The 13,594-nt window shown below is 41.9% G+C and overlaps 1 protein-coding gene and 1 long non-coding RNA gene across 4 annotated transcripts in view; one reads left to right on the top strand and one right to left on the bottom strand.

The window, feature by feature from the left end:
• The window catches only part of LOC141132903 (uncharacterized), a 98,334-nt gene extending 89,172 nt beyond the window's left edge, over nt 1-9,162 (top strand). Inside the window, exon 3 of the long non-coding RNA XR_012242979.1 lies at nt 9,083-9,162. This is a non-coding gene — a long non-coding RNA (uncharacterized lncRNA). The remainder of the gene's footprint in view (nt 1-9,082) is intronic.
• The window catches only part of DENND5B (DENN domain containing 5B), a 176,176-nt gene that overhangs the window by 108,380 nt on the left and 54,202 nt on the right, over nt 1-13,594 (bottom strand). For 2 of the 3 annotated variants that reach the window (XM_073621858.1, XM_073621861.1), the window contains exons 2-4: nt 13,442-13,498; nt 8,795-8,904; nt 3,368-4,028 (exon numbers count right to left, since the gene is read on the bottom strand). In XM_073621858.1, the coding sequence (XP_073477959.1) occupies nt 3,368-4,028; nt 8,795-8,904; nt 13,442-13,498 (828 nt within the window). The remainder of the gene's footprint in view (nt 1-3,367; nt 4,029-8,794; nt 8,905-13,441; nt 13,499-13,594) is intronic. The other variant, XM_073621860.1, reaches the window with a different exon arrangement.

Raw genomic sequence — 13,594 nt, forward strand, 5'->3', positions numbered from 1 at the left:
AGCTCTGCAGAGGACACAGCCGACAACGGCTGTGAAATTAATGGGGAGTGACGTCACCCATAGACTTACTATGGGGCTTCCGTTGTCGGCTGTGTCCTCTGCAACCGCCCACACAACGAAGCCGTGGCTGACAGCTCAGCGTGGGATCAGGTCAGATCGGTTTCAGAAAAGATATGTACACTGATTTTTTCTTTACAGGAATAGATAGGTTAGTGTTAGATTGTGGATGTCTGTAGATGTAGGGATTTTAGTGTTAGGATGGACATCTACTTTAAGGCAGCCCTCTGGAAGACAAGTGCTATAAAGCAACTCGTATTTCAAACACAGCTTAAAAGTTCATTGTCAAGGACACATTTTATTCAAAAGCCGCAAACAATACAACAGCCAATTCATTTTGGAAGTTCAAAGATCCCCCTTCCTTAGGGTTTAGTAGGTGCTGCAAGAGGTTTCTTCTGGCAAACACGGCTGAAATAGTCTTTAGGGAATCTAAATAAGTGCATTGCAATAGAAACAAAAAAAACACACAAGCTTCCACTAGCTGCTCTTCTATTTTACTGTATGCCTCTTCTAAATAAAATTAAAGGAGTTGTAAGGCAGATGATTTTTTATCTTAATGCATTCAGACAACTGCTGATTCGATTATTCACAAATGGAAGACATACAAAATGACCATCAATCACGCTCGGTCTGGAACTCTATGCAAGATTTCACCTCATGGGGTAAGGATGATCATGAGAAAAGTGAGGGATCAGCCTTGAACTACACGGGAGGAGCTTGTGAATGATCCCAAGGCAGTTGGGACCACAGTCACCAAACAAGCTATAACACAATACACCGCCATGGATTAAAATCCTGCAGCGCCTGCAAGTCCCCACTCCTCAAGAAGGCACAGGTGAGCAAACCTGGTAACCAACTACAAGAAATGTCTTACCTCTGTGCTTGGGGGAGTTTTGCTTGGGGATCAAATACTTATTTTACTCACTGAACTGCAACTCATTTTCTGGATTTTTGGGTGATATTCTGGCTCTATCATTTAAAGTAGGCCTATGATAAAAAATTATAGACCTTTCATTTTTTTGTAAGTGAGCAAAAGTACAAAATCTGCAGGGGATCAAATAACTAATTTTCCCCACTGTACATACTAGGGCTAATGTAGACAGGAGACAATTAACTTACCAGCATGTCTTTGGAGTTTGGGAGGAGACCAAAGAACCTGCAGGAAACCCATGCAAACTCCATGCAGGTATCATCCTGGCCAGGACTTGAACTGTGGACCCCCTAGTTCTGCAAGGCAGGTGTGAGCTGCTTTAACCACTTCTGGACCACCCACCGTCGTTTTACGTCGGTACTTTGAAAGAGGATATCGTTGTTATGGCAGAAGCTAGCTGCCATAACCCCGGTATCCTCCTTTTCAGCGGGCGGTCCGGTTTAAGATAAAAGTGGTCTCTGCGGCAAGATCATTTTTTTTTTTTTATCGGCGGCGGGAGAGGGCCCCCTTGCTAGGTATGAAGACGAGTGAGGGGAAGATGGCCCCCACCCGTCTCCATATCACCGCAGGGCGGAAGCAACGTCAAAACATCACTTCCGCCCATAGCACTTAAAAGGGCCATAAATATGAAAAAAAAAAAAATTTTTAAACGCACCCCGTCCCGAAGAGCTTGCATGCAGAAGCGAACGCATATGTGACTAGCGCCCACATATAAAAACGGTGTTAAAACCACACATGTGAGGTATCGCCGCAATCGGTAGAGTGAGAGCAATAATTCTAGCCCTAGACCTCCTCTAACTTACAACATGAAACCAGGAGATTTTTAAAGGGTAAAAGTTTGTCCCATTCCACGAGCGGGTGCAGTTTTGAAGCGTGACATGTTGGATATCAATTTACTCGGTGTAACATTATCTTTCACAATATAAAAAAGAATTGGGCTAACTTTACTGCTGTCTTATTTTTCAAAAATTAAAATTCAAAAAAGTGTATTTTTTCCAAAAAAAGTGCGCTTGTAAGACCGCTGCACAAATACGGTGTGACAAAAAGTATTGCAACGACCACCATTTTATTCTATAGGGTGTTAGAAAAAAAATGTATAATGTTTAGGGGTTCTAAGTAATTTTCTAGCAAAAAAAAACAGCTTTTAACTTGTAAACAACACATCTCAGAACGAGGCTTGGTCCCTAAGTGGTGTAGACCTCCTAACCACCAAATTCTCACCTTTCCTTCACTCAACTCCCGCTAACCAGTGGGAGTGAAGGAAAGCCCATGTAAAAGCTATGCATGGCTGGAGACTCAGGGCTATGGACGCCCTATGTGACAGAGCTACTTTGTTCCATATCATCACATCCTCCATACTCCAAAGTACCGGGTTATTACCTTCCTGACAGGGAGGAGCATAGGAAAGTGAAAGCTGGTTGGTTGCACTGGGTTTGCTTTGCTCATCACCATTCTTTACAATGCCTTTCGGGATTGCTCGTGTATAGTTCTGCAGGAAGTCGCGCTGTGCTCGAGACACAAGCAGTTAAACCCTCGTTCTGCAGTGCTGAGAACCCGGCATAGAGAACAGCGTGGCCTAGATTCTGCTGAGCCCTGGTGCTTAGCACTTTCTAATTCCCACATGCATGAATAAGAGATAAGAAGTGTTAAATTTTACACTCCTTTGATAGATTTTCTCTCGTGTTCAAGTAAGCTGAGTTTTCATTTTGAGGATTTCAAAGAAGAAGAAAAAAAAAAAAAAAAGACAACGTTCAATTGCAATCAATAATTTTTAGATCACAAAGTGTCAACCAAGGGTGAAAAAAAAAAAGTTGAACACTTTGGGGGGTTTTATATAATGGTGATGTGACTTGAATATTCACTGGTGGTAAATGAATCACTGGCATTTAAAAAAAAACACATGCACCAGTGTTTCACCTGCAGTGAATGTCAGATTCAAGGCTTTATAAGCAAGTATGCCCCTAACTAAGAGGGTCAGGATGTCCTGTCCTGCAATGTATACAAAGTCTATGACAAAGGTCAGATGTGTTTTTATTCTGTTACCATTTTCTGACATTCCCGCTGGGTCACACGGTGCAGAGTCTCAGGGGGCATTTAAAAGGTGCTGGACATTTTACAGTGCGTTTTGTTTTCAACAGTAAGACATGTAAATGCAATCAGCTTAGAGAGACCCTGTTATACCATTCATGCAACAGAAATGTTTCCATATACGCACTTAATGTATTTTATGTAAATTATTTAACAGTTAATAAAAATAAGCCTTCATTGTGTAGACATCCAAAAGTACTGCTGCTGGGTGCCACCATCCTAGATGTGATGTCAGCAGCCTTTTTTTTTATATATTTATTTTTGCTGTTAATATCATCACCCAAGTCTCACCTTGTGAATACAGCAGAATCTGCATTTCAAGTAGTACGCATGTGAAAAGCTGAACCAAGTTCTCCAATCCCAGTAACTCAAAGGTCTCTCTGAGAGGATAGTCAGACAATGGCAGTTCATTAGGTCCTGGCCTCTGACAAACAATAGGCTCATACACCCCATAAAATTTCAGTGACCTTCCTGGTGGTGGCAGTGGGACCTCATACAGAATGTTATGTATATAACTCTCCAATGGCAGAGGTGGCGGCTGCGGAGAAGTCACAGCTTTATAGAGTTGTGTTAGGAACTTCTTGCAGGGTTGCATGAAGGGGAGCGGGGTGATCAGACATATGCACTTGGAAACGTAAAGCGTGTCCCTGTTGATGTCGTAAGAGTTGTACTGCTGGAGCTTCGCCAGGGAGGTGGCATCTCCATCCTCCACGCTGCTGGCTAAGGAGTCCATGCTGCAGGAGGATGAGGCATAAACACTGTGCTCTGCATTGTGCATCTGGTATAGAGTCTGCATGGCAGTACATATTTGCTTGCTGGTCACCTCTTCGTAAAACGTTAGCACAAATCCATATGTTCTAGAGCCATCCTCTCTGGTGATGATAAATGAATGGAACTGGGGGTCCCGAGAGTCTGATTGGGTTCGGAAGGACAGCCCCTTCGGCATACAAAGCTGTAAAAAGTAAATAAGCAATATAATTATGTTGTTTACCAAGAGCCAATATTGCTTCAGGACTCCCAAACTCAAGCATACAAGGACATCATATAATAACCTTCCAATATATGTGCACTATATGGCCAAAGGATAAGTTCACCTAGCAAAATATGTTACACCTGTATTAGTAGTAATATGTAACATGTTGCTAAAGAAGCAGGCCCCCCCCCATCCCCCACTGTGATAGCGGGTGAGGGATCCGTATGGGCAGACAGCTGTACTGGGAGTCTGCAGGAGGCTGACATTGCACCCGCCACCTGCTGATCACGGGTGCAATGTTCTGCAAGCTCCTAAGAAAATAATACATGCTAATCTTTTTTATCAGCAAAAAAAAAAAAAAAAAAATTACACTTTTAAGTAATATTATGCCTTAATGTTTATGAACACCTAACTGCCACATCTACCTTTATATGAGATGGCTGCATGTCCCATCCAAAAACTATGGACATTAGTACGAAGTTGCGACTGTAACAGCCTCCACCCTTCCAGGAAGGCTATCCACAAGATTTTGGAGCTTGTCTGTAGGAATCAGGATCCAGTCGGAAAAAATTGCATTTATATTGTCAGGTACTCATTTTGGATAAGTGAACCCAGTTCATAATTGGAGTTCCAATTTATCCCAACAGTGTTCAAGAGGGATGAGGCCTTTATAGAGCTGGCTTTGTACACAGGGGAACAGTCATGCTGGAACCGTAAAGGGCCTTCCCCAAACTGTTACCACAAGGTCTAAAATGTCTTAGTATGACGTAGCATTAATCATAGGCGTGCGCAAGGGGTGTGCCAGGTGTGCCTGGGCACACCCTAATCCTGGGGTTGGCAACCTGTAAATGGTGGGCAGGTGACAGGTAAACCACAATCTTTCCTTGCCGACCCTCAGAACCTGGACAGGAGAGGTGGCGTGGGTGGAATTTAGTGGAACCGATCTGTATTTTCCTCCTGCAGCAGCTGAAAGTAGGCTTCTCCTCTCCCTTTTGTCAACATTCAGATGCCACAGGAGGAAAATATGGGGGATTAGTACTAATATATGCCACCCCCGCCATCCCTCATTTCCCTGTTCCTCTTCCTTCTGTTGCCCGAGTCTCCCATGTGCTCCCTTGCTCCCCCTTCCTTCCATTGTTTCAGGATGGAGAGCGGGGAAGAGGCCGATAAATATGTCAAACGCATATGTGTTAGAGCTTTGATGTGCACACTCTAATGCAATAGGCTACGCACACCTATGGCATTAATAGTACCCCTCGCTGGATGCACTTGAACTCCCATTTGTAGAGGTGTCCACATACTTTTTGGCCAAATAGTGTCATTAATTGTTAATTGTAGGCCCAAGAAAAACGTTATTCTTACCATGAGATTCTAATCATTAGATAATGGTCATGCAGAACTAACCAGTCAATGGATATACCAGAAAAGTCCATCGTTCCTGCAAGATCCTACACATTCATTCACCTCAATCTGGATTAGTAGATCTAACTCAAAATAGCAAAAAAAAAAAAAAAACCACCACAGCAACTTGTTTTTACAAGGCTAATCCTTTCCTCAATCTAACCTTGCACTAAACCTACCAATAATCCTCAAACATAATAAAACAAAAAATAAAATCCTTAAAAGAAAATTATGCTGCCATTTCTCAAGAGATGAATGTAATATGTGTGGCGTCTCTCCTTGAGAGGTTGTGTTTTAGATTTGATTTCACAAAACGTAATTACCTGATGTAAAACAAATCAGCTTCACAAAATATTTTAAGGAAATGAGTTCTGCTGCATACAAGTTCTAGGCGTCAATGAAAGAGTCTCACTATAGCAGTGCGACTACACACATACACAACAGACTGTGCAGAGAGTCAAAGCTTTAGAAAGATCACACTTAAAAGGGAGTCTTACAAATGTGTAAAAACAGATCAACTGCATTAAAAGGTTTTTATCATGTGTTATATCTGAAGTGTAATCTGCTTATATTTTGCCTTCCCTGGTTCCGTCAACATCCCCCACCCATCAACATGCTAATGAAATAATTAAAAAAAACTTACATTTCTTTTAACCACTTAAGGTCTGCCCTATAGTAGTTTTACTGCTACAGGGCGGCACCTATTACACACAGCGGGAGCTGATCGGCAGGTACCACGGACTCGATGTCCGCCGACACCCACCGATCATCAGGCAGACAGACAGGACGGCGATCTACCCATGTAAACAAGGCAGATTGCCGTTCAGACAGGAGGAAAGGGATGAAACCTTTGTCCCTGCAAAGCAGAGAATAAATTACATCTCTTCCCCTGGGTAAAAGTACCTCACACAGTACACAAACACTGGTTTGGCACAGAGTTAACCCCTTCCCAGCCAGTGTCATTAGTACAGTGACAGTGCATATTTTTTAGCACTGATAACTATTAGTGTCACTGGTTCCCAAAAAGTGTCAGTGACAGAATGTCCGCCGCAATATTGCAGTTCTGCAGTCGGTGATTGCTGCCATTAGTAGTAAAAAGCTTTTTATAAAAAATATGTAGTAGAATGCATATTGGCCTAATTTTATAAAGAAATTTTCTTTTTTTCAATTTATTGGATGTTTTATAGCAGTAAAAAATGGGGGGGGGTCAAAATTTTGGGGCTTTTTTTTTTATAGCGCAGAAAATAAAAAATGCTGATGTAATCAATTACCACGAAAAGAAAGCTCTATTTGTAGGGAAAAAAATTATATACATTTTATTTGGGTACAGCGTTGCATGACCACGCAATTGTCAGTTAAAGCATCGCAGTGCTTTATTGCAAAAAATGGCCTGGTCACAAAGGGGGCTAAATCTTCCAGAGGTCAAGTGGTTAATCCTGGATATAATCAAGGCTGCCATTGCTGTTCTCTCTTAAGAAAATCCAATGTTTCTGTGTTGGCATCAGTACTTTGAGTCAGTGACCTAAAAACAGCACAGGGATTAAAAATTTTGAGTTTTCCAGCTTTCATTTCCTGTCCGAGACTCCGTACTAAAGCTAGATGCAGCCAGGCAACTAGCATTATCAGGGGGTCAGTAGTGGAAGCCCTAGGCATTAATTTATGACAGCTGAACTTACAGAGGAACTGCAGTCTGCTCACATAATTTGTAATAAAAACACCCTTGCCATTCTGAAGCTTCCCTCCAACCACTCTGCATATTATTTTATATATACTGTGATTCTGTACTTGCCAAATATGCTGCAGAAATCTCCCCCCACTGAGTCTGGCTGCAACCATTTTAACTATGGGCAGCTGAAGCTGCTGCCTGTTCACTTCCTGGATTTACGCAAAGGATCACCTCCAGCTCTGCAGCCCTCATTGGCCCTCTTATGACTAATCCCCCCCTCCCTTCCTGCCAAACTCACCAGAGTGAGAGAGAGAGCGCTGTGCATGATGTCATAAGCCTAGGCTTTTTACCAAACTGGATGTGTGCTGTATAAGGTATTTGCTGGCAGAAAAGAAATGTTTTACTATCCAAAGTTAAAACAACAATGGCAGAAGATTTAATAGATGGAAAAATGAAAAAATGACTGAAGTACCACTTTAAAATAGACCTGGATGGTAAGAAAGTCTTTAAATGGTAAGGGAAGAACTCCTGAAGGGGGAAGTATACTTTTTGATGGGGCTTTCACATTTTTACATGCTTGCTATCACATAATTTTTTGGTTGCATTAAACGTAGTATTTGTGGGTTAGCCACTAGAGCTTTTTACAGTGTGCTTTAAAAGCTGCTACAAGTCAGATGGAGCCCAGTCATTTCCTGACTGAAGGACATCCAGCACTTTCATCTCCAGCCTGTCACTGGCCTGCCGCTTTCATTTATAGGATTTCATTTCTTTTAGTCATGGAGGCCCAGCATCACATGAGGGTCAGCATGCAAATGTAATCTGCTTAGAGAGCAACTCAGTGCTTGTTTTATGGCTTGAGGGTCCTAGTGAGGAGTACTGAGGCTGGGTGATGTGATCTTTACTGGACTCTATGTACAGCACCCTGCCAGCCCTTCCCACCAGCCATGAACTGCATAAACGTCAAATGCAAAGCTTTCCCCAATGGATGAGGTGGAGATCACAATGTCAACACCTGCCCCTTCCCCTCATCCAATTGGAAAACACTTTGAATTCATTGAGAAAATGCAATGTTCTCTAAATGGCGAGCCACCACCTGTATTCAGTAAGCAGCATGGCAACTGCTTGGCATGGGACCTATAAGCAAGCTTTGATTACTTTAGTAGCGGTGCCTACTACTGTGAACTCCAGCTTCCACAGGGATCGGCCAGGTGTGGCACATATATACCAAAGCTGGCCATGGATGGATTGAAATTTGGCCAGTTAAGCAGGGACTGGTCAAATTTTGATCCATCTATGTTCGATCAAATGTTCTAGCTGTTTCTGTTCATGAGAAGTCGTTCTAATTATAAACTTCTCATGAACTGGCTTGTTGGAAATTTTTTCCCAATAATACAGTGGGGAGGATTCCTCCATCCACCTCGCTTGTGTGGATGGAGGAATCCCTTCATTTCATTTTGATTAGCCCGCTGGCTGATCAAAAACATTAAAAAAAAAAAAAAAAAAAAAAAAGAAGTTAATAATGTTTGAGGAGCCTTACATTGGTCGAAGCTGGTCCAATGTAAATATGCAAAAAACATCCAAACCTACAAACTTCAGATAGATAGATATATACATACATACATACACACACACACACACACACACACACACACACACACACAAATCCTTGTGATCGTACCATGTTGACAGCATCTTGGTCGAAGGGGTTCCACTCCACATTTTGAGGGTAGTGAGCAAGGACTTTTGACTTGAAGGTTCTTCTAACTGGGCTCTGGTCAAAGTTTTCACCTGAACAACAAGACAAAATGTTTAACAGAGAGCTCCCAACTTTTTAATTCAATTAGAGACAATTGATGATTTAAATTTTTATTAATTTTGTTCTTGATTTGAACGCACACATCACGGAGACCACTAATCAATCATGAATCAGCCCCACCACATCTACAAGATTATTTTTTATTTTTAGGAATGACAGAAGATCGGAAAAGCAAAGAACTTACCACAGGCTTCATGAAAAAAGTTAATACTATGGAAAATATAAACAGGTAAGTTGTCTTTGTAGCTGAACTTTACACAGAGCTTAATACACTGTTAAAATACATATATTAAATGTTTTGCCTGACGATACACGGGTCATTCTGTTTAGCTCGTCTTTGACTCAGGTGTCCCTGCCTGAAAGCACAGCCAGGTCCACAACTTATATGGCAGCAACAGAACACCTTGGTCAAAAACACCCACTCCCATCCCATTATTGGACAATAAAGGAGCAGCAGTAAAACACTCATGTCTCTAACCTTACTGTTCCCTCCAACCAGAATATTCCCTGTCAGCTGCACAAATCCACACTGCAGACCCTGACTGACTTCTAGTCTTGGCCCTCCCTCCACAGTGGTGTAATTGGATGGTGAAGGAGTAACAGTAAAGTGAAAGGTTATCAACTCTACCCAATTTGCTCTCTCCTTTGGGTCAGCTTGTCTCCTGACAGCACCTGTGAGTGCATACAGCAGAGCCTGATTGGCTCCTAATGCTTCTCCTCCCAATGCTATTCAGGGGATGAGAACGTTTGATATCAAGACGGATAAAAAAAAAACGTATACTAGCTGCATTTACCTCTGAACTCCTGGCAGATATAACATACAAATTAACGTTTAAATCTATGTATGTATGTATGTATGTATATATATATATATATATATATATATCTATATATATATAGATATATAGATATATACATATACACACACACACAGCTGATCATTCAGTTCTTGGTCTTCAGCCTGCAGAGAGCTAGTGACTGTCAAGCTTCGGCTCTCTGCTCTTCCCTCCAGCACTCACTGGAGACCTGGGCTGTGGAGGGGGTGGGGGAGGTTGGCTCAGTCTCCCAGTGGCTCGCTCAGAGGCTGAGCCAGCTGCTAGTACAGGCTTCTGGGTGGAACCTGAAAGTAAAGTCTGGATCTTTCCCGAGCCTGGACCAGGCAAGTGAAAATGGGTCAGAGGAGTGCACTCCTGTGATCCGCAGGAGAAAATAGCTTTGGCTATACTTCTTTAAAGCTTGATTGAACCTTCAGGTCAAATCAGACAAATGCCTTTAACTGCATCAAAACAAAAGCAACCACAGCCTGTGTTGAAAAGCCTCTCCCCTGCCAACATGCTGCAGAATGGGATCCTTGCCCTCTGTCTTAAGTAGTGATTTCTCTGCAGAGGTCCAGCATGTCCCCTACTGAGTCTGATCTATACTTCTGAAATCAGGGAAGCTCACGCTCCCTGCTGATTAAAGAAGGTGGTACATCTAACCTCTGCAGAAGGACCACTGCTTTCACACAGGGCTTTAACATGCATGTGGCGAGTTCTACTGAACTGTAATAAAACACATCTACAGAGTTGAAAAAAATATCATTTTGGACCGAAAAAAAAAGGTCATGCAAGACATGCATTACACTTTAGGGCTTCCTAACAAATGATTGTTGCTTTATCCAGCATGGGCAGGGCACTTTTTTTTTTAATACATATGCTTGTTCTGAAGAATTCTCACTTCAAGCTGAACTCCAGGGAAAACTAGTTTTGGGCCATTTGTGGTGTAAAAATAAAGTTACCTCCCATGTGTGGCTGCTGCTCTTGCCTGTAAAACAGTCACATATTCAAGCCCTGCAGTAGAATATGCGCCAAACGTCTGGCACTTAGGCTTGTAGTTCCAGCTGTAGTTTAGATATCACAAAGGGATGTTCATTCAGCACATCCTCTGTTCAGAAAAACATTTTATTCTATTCACTGAATGCAAGGCTGTGCTTGGAAGAGGTACAGATAAATGTCATGATCTCCCCTCCTCCATTCCCAGAAACTCTTGCATTCAGACATCAATGTACTACAGCCTTAAACAAAAACCGTATCACCCTATGTATAGCTTTTTCAGTACAAGGGGGGACTCATTGAATAACAGATTACAGAACAGAGCAGCAGCCAAACACTGGCATCATCAGAGGTCATATTTGTGCACAGCAAATGGCCAGAACGTTTTTTTCCTGGAGTTCAGCATTAAATGTCATTATAAGAATACAATACTACATTAAAGTGGATTCTACAGAAATATCATTAATAAAAATATAAAGAATTAAAAAAGGCAAGGGCACCACCACCACCAGATCATCCACCAGACAAAAGGCAAGAAAAGACCCAGGGAAAGACCTATATTGCCATCACCAATAACTGCTAAAAGAGAAGAGGTCTACGTGATTGGAATCAACCTGTCACAAACCCGGACAATTCAACTGAGCACATGATTAAAAAATAAATGCATACAAAAATCAATAAAAGGCATACCCTTCAGTGGATCAAGATATAGGCAGCTCATTTTAAAAGGAGATCTTGACTTTTGTAAAAGTCTAGTCTACCCTCCGGAGTCTTCCTGTTGACCAGTGAAGAGGTTTACCACATAGAAAAACCCTGTTGGCATTTCTTCAGCGGTGAACATCTTCATTGGCCAACAGGAATAAATCAGGGGGCAGAAAAATCATGCTCATAGAAGAAAAAAAAAAAAAAAAGTAGAGATCGGCAAATAACTGCTGCTGCCTATAATTGGATCTACTGACAGAGTGGTCTTCATTAAATGTCATCTATGACTACATTTCTGATCAGGTTATGCTTGGTCCAAATTGCCTGGCTTTTGGGAGGTTTACTTGAAAGGATAACAAAAAAAGGAACAAACTGAGTAAAACATCTTGAGATGTCTGGGGAGAGGATGATAGTCCTAATCGTAAGGCATGAAATCTGCAGTTATCTAAAGAGGAACATAGTGCCAGGTCCATCTGTCCGTCCAGCCAACAGTGTTCACTGAATGCAGCCTATGTTTGTTGAGGAGCTATACACACAGCTGTGTCAATGGAATGCAGCAATATAAACCCTTTTGGATAGAGCAGGGAAAGGTTGGCACTTATGTCAGGTTTTCATTGCTGTCTGTACCCCTAATAGAAAGCTTCCACCCCCAATCTCTCCATTGAGGACACAGCCAAAACTGAAAACACATTTTCTGGGAGTGGGGAAGGATTAGAAACTGGTGACACCTATTGCCTTCTCATACTGGCGACATTCGCTCCCTTTATTTCTTCTACAGGCATCACTTGGACAGGAAGTGAGGTCACAGACAGGAAATAAAAACATTCTAATACAAAATAAAGAGAAAAAAAATTGGCTGGAATTAGACTTTAATTTATGCCTGATGAACCAGGTCAGTAAAATACAACTTCAACTGGAGAAGACAGCTACGCCTAAACTCTCTAATATAGGAGTTAAAAAAGCATTCCATAGACACAGCTGTGTGCAGTTTCTTCAAAACAACAAGCCAATGGTGTACAAATTATTCAGGACCCAGTCAGTCCAAATTAGGAGCCACTAAGCAAATTTAAAGAGCCAGGACAGAGCCAGGACACAGGTTTTCAATTACATGAATGGAAAAGAGACACAAATTGTCAAAGCTTATCTGAAACCCAAACTTTTTGGTAGTCTTGGATAGAGTGGTAACAAATTAGAACCCTCTGTCAGATTTTTATTGCCCCTGCTGGGGAGGTGGACTCTCTATCTGCCCTGATGGCCAATGTCACCAAGACTGACCGCATGGAAAATCCAAGAGACAAATCGAGGGCACATCTTTAAATGAGGACAATGGTTCTAGTGACAAGTGCCTAAAAGGACATTTGCTTCAATCATAGGGGAAGATTTCCTCTCACTTACTGTTGTGTCTATAGGAAGGGAAAGGCAAGGGTAATCTCCCCAATAGCCTACAGTAGGTAAAAGAAAACCTGACAGGTTTAAACCATTTCCTATGCCATCTAAAATTTAAAATATAATCAGTTTTGGATTTAGATATCCTTTAAGCAAACATCTGGTGCACCAGCTTTCTGGTTCCAGGAATGTGTCTGGCTCTGCAATAAACAAAATTGAAACTTTCCCTTTGGTCTGTATATGGATACAAGAACACAATAGGTAAAAATATAGTGTTCACAACGTTTTCCTGTCTGCCTTGTGTTAGTTCTTTCAAACAGGCCACAATGGCCAAAACGTTTGGCTGAAGGTGGAAAGTCTCTTGTGGCTATATTGGAATTGTCATGTAGCAACAAATGTTAACAAGATGTTTTATCTCATATTACAGTAGTGGCAGTTGAGACTGAGGAGGGGGACTGACAGATGCAGCGTAGAAGGGTGTAAAGGTGGGTGTAGGAAAGGAGGAATAGGGGGTGAGCGAGTCGCAGATCAGAGTGAAGAATTAGCTTGTGGATTGCAGAGATCCAAAGTGGTTGAAGTGAAGACTTAACTGGGGTTCAGCCTATGTTACCTGCGCCATTTTCTTGGCTCCTGCCATGACGATCAGCTTCTAACCATTGGTATAAAACTACATGACAAACGAAAAAAAATGGGATGGGTGAACAAAGAATGAGCATCCTAGAGGTGAGCAAACAAGCAAGGTTAGTAAGAAAGAAAATGTAAA

Source organism: Aquarana catesbeiana, linkage group LG03, assembly GCF_042186555.1.
Source record: "Aquarana catesbeiana isolate 2022-GZ linkage group LG03, ASM4218655v1, whole genome shotgun sequence".
NCBI lineage: Eukaryota > Metazoa > Chordata > Amphibia > Anura > Ranidae > Aquarana > Aquarana catesbeiana.